The 3,314-nt window shown below is 38.4% G+C and overlaps 1 protein-coding gene across 1 annotated transcript; it reads left to right on the top strand.

Moving 5' to 3' along the window:
• The first annotated feature begins 1,238 nt into the window (after positions 1 to 1,238).
• LOC108380788 (uncharacterized) lies at positions 1,239 to 2,988 on the top strand. Its single transcript, XM_017637187.1, has one exon. The coding sequence runs from the start codon at positions 1,435 to 1,437 to the stop codon at positions 2,395 to 2,397; it is 963 nt and encodes a 320-aa protein (XP_017492676.1). The 5' UTR covers positions 1,239 to 1,434; the 3' UTR covers positions 2,398 to 2,988.
• Positions 2,989 to 3,314: the final 326 nt, after the last annotated feature.

Genomic DNA, 3,314 nt, shown 5'->3' with positions numbered 1-3,314 from the left:
TTTTTTCAAATTAGATGTACTTTATGTCTTTATTACAGATTCGGATTTTTAGGATAAAAATACGTAACTTTTGTTCGAAACTTTTTTCTCAGATATGCCTTTTTTAACTTCTAAATGACTGTCGAACTAACTTAAATTCGTCTTGGACTTCTTAAATGGGTGAAAATGTTTTTATTGGAAAACGAAAAAATATGAATTACCAAAGCGGGGATGCTCTATCTTTTCGTCGTATTACCGACTTCTGGTTCCGGAAGTCCATTTATTTAAATATAAATACTTTTACCCCAGATTCGAATTCTGCACATAAAAGTACGTACCTTTTGTCGGCAACTTTTTTTCCGGAAGTGGGTTAAACTGGGCGGAAGTCCATTTTTTAAATTACGTATGTATGTTTTTACTACAGATTCGGATTCTAAGGATAAAAATACGTAAATTTTGCTGGAAACTTTTTTCTCCAAAGTGTGTTTTTCAACTTCTAAATGACCTTGGAACTTTAACTCGTCCTGGACTCTTGTTGAAAGGTATTGAAAAAAAGGCACTTCTGAGAAAAAGGACTCAAACAAAAGTTGGCTAGTTTTGTCCACAGAAACCGAATCTGTAGTAAAAACAATCATGCGTAATTGAAAAAAAGGACTTCCGCTCCAAACAGGAAAAAAGTTTCCGAGAAAAGGTATGTAATTTTATGGGCAGAATTCGAATCTGTGGTAAAAATATTTATATCCCATTTAAATAAATGGACTTCCGGTCAGTTTAACCCACTTCCGGTCGAAACCGGAAGTCGGTAATACCACCAAAAGATATAGAGCATACCCGATTTATTGGGGGCACATTTTTGCGGGTTTTAATATAAAAACATTTCCCTCCATTTTAGAGGGCGTGGACGGGTGGTCTAGGACAACCTGTATATTATAATTTGTGGACATTTTCACAAGCAAAACTCGGGGCAATTTGTGCAACAATAAATTGTGCCCCAAAATCTCATTTACATTTGGTATTTTATAGTCATCCTGTCGAGGCTTTGAAATGCCCATGAATCTTGCTCTCACTTTCCTAAAGGGCCAGCGACTTTTCTTTCACATGCATATTCGGATTCACTTAACTCTCTACGTTTTCCATTCGCACACTCTCTGTGTACCCTCAGTTCGTTAGATTTATCATTAAATTAGCAATTTTTGCCTTACGCGACGAGCTTCGGCAACAGCGCTATTGCTAGTGGTATATAAAGGCGCGATTGTCTGAGGGGAGCTTAGTTAATCACACAGTCGCATGTGTGCCGCAAAGAGGAGCAATCGGCAAAACAAAGTGCTAGAAGCGTTTAAAAACAATTCGTATAGTATATCGGGAGCAAGTTCACATTTGTATTTCGGAAGTTTATACTTAATAAAACGGATAAGGAAATAGACACAGCCACACGTTGTTCAAAAGTGAATTAAAATGAAAACTTATCATACGTTGTGGTCGACCACTGTGCTTGTTTTTTTGTGTTTTTACACTGCACAGATATGGTCAGCATATTTGCCAATCGTTGAAGAACATAACCTAAATAACTTGGAAGGAACAGAAAAACAAACATATCAACGTCGTTCATTTACACAGAGTCCAGAATATCGAAGAAGCAGTACCAGCGAAGAGGCAGGAGCAGAGGACAACTATAACGACCCGGACGCAGTGGTAGCATCCAACACCGACACAGACACGAGCACAAATGAGCAGACCTCGGCGATGCTGCCCAAATGGCGATTATTACCTCATGGATCATACGATAAAAACTATGACGTAGTGCCTGGCAAGGCGCCAGTAGATGCGGTGGCGTGGTCGTTCGATCAGAGCAATAGTTTTCATGCGTACGAAAATAGCTATGCGTACGATGCATTTGAAGGTGACAGCGATATCGAAGCGGACGGCGACGGTGACGGCGACGGCGACGGCGAGGACGAGTTGATTGCCGAAGAGAAAACAAATGCAGAAATATTGAGCCGCAAGCGACGTGGGTTCGATGATTGGTTCATAGCGCCCCATACACGCTGGTGTGGGCGTGGCAATTCAGCCAACAATACATACAACCAACTAGGTGGCGCCTCAGATGCCGATAGATGTTGCCGCCGGCATGACCACTGTCCTCTATTTATATCGGCTTTCAGTAGCCGCTATGAATATTTCAACTTTCGTCCATACACCCTGTCCCACTGCAGTTGTGATCGAAGTTTCCGTACCTGCTTGAAAATGAACAACGATGACGCGTCGACTACCATCGGACAACTCTTCTTCAACATGGTGCCATCACAATGCTTTATAGTACGCAAAGAACGCCAGTGCCAGCAACGTGATGAGGAGGGAAACTGTGTGAAGGAGACAACGCGAAAACGGGCCTTTGTGCGGGACAACCTTAAGTATTAAATAATACCAAAGTACATGCGCTTGAGAAGCAGAGACTCAAAAAGGAATAAATAAACGAGACTGACTGGCAAGTGGCAGGGAGTAGCAGAGTCGCTAATTATGCCTTAAGAAGCTAATAAAATGCAAGTGCGAGAAAGATCGAGAAAATATTTTTGAACTACAGAATAATGTGGCTGGCCAAGAACGGCGCGCATAAATACATATGTATATACATATATGTATGGCATTGGGGTGGTCGAACATTTTTTTTTCCTGCTACCGGAACTCAAGAATATCGAAAATGAGGAGATCCGTATATATATTTTTGTATATCTATTATAAAGAAAAAAATATCTTCAAACGATAAAATGACGCATACATCCATATGCATTTCAAAATAAAAAAATACGGGTGTCCTTATTTTCCCTTTTCTATAATACCGGTGGTTGGCAGCAAGAAAATGCCAAAAAGTTGATTTTCCTGTGCGTTTTGGAAGCTTCCTAATGTACATACTTACATACATATGTATGTATGCACAGTTGCGGTCAAAAAGATAGTAGCAAAATGCAAAATGATATTGTTTGCAACTTATGTTTATTTATTTATTTTTAATAATTTTTATTTAAAATAGAGTTTGATCCTTACTAGAAACCACATAAATAAAAGTTTCACAGCTTGCACAAAGTTAACAAAAATTAATCAAACTTTAAAAAATTGAATTAAAATTTCAAACTCTTTATTAAAAATTTGTAGAAAATTTTCGAGTATGCAGTTTTGTAGCCCATTTAGTTTTAGTACAGTTAAGTGCAAGTTTCAAGTCGCTAAAAATTACCGTTGATTTTTTACACTTTTTTTTTGTGGAGGGTGTTGCGGATTTATTCATATAAAAATAGATTTTTTCATACATTATTTGGAAGAAAACAGTACTACTATTTTAT

The sequence above is a fragment of the Rhagoletis zephyria genome, unplaced genomic scaffold, assembly GCF_001687245.7.
Source record: "Rhagoletis zephyria isolate East Lansing unplaced genomic scaffold, Rhagoletis_zephyria_1.1 Rzeph_scaffold_20361, whole genome shotgun sequence".
NCBI classification, from domain to species: domain Eukaryota; kingdom Metazoa; phylum Arthropoda; class Insecta; order Diptera; family Tephritidae; genus Rhagoletis; species Rhagoletis zephyria.
The sequence above is the reverse complement of the archived record's forward strand: the minus strand, read 5'-3'. Positions and strand labels throughout refer to the sequence as shown.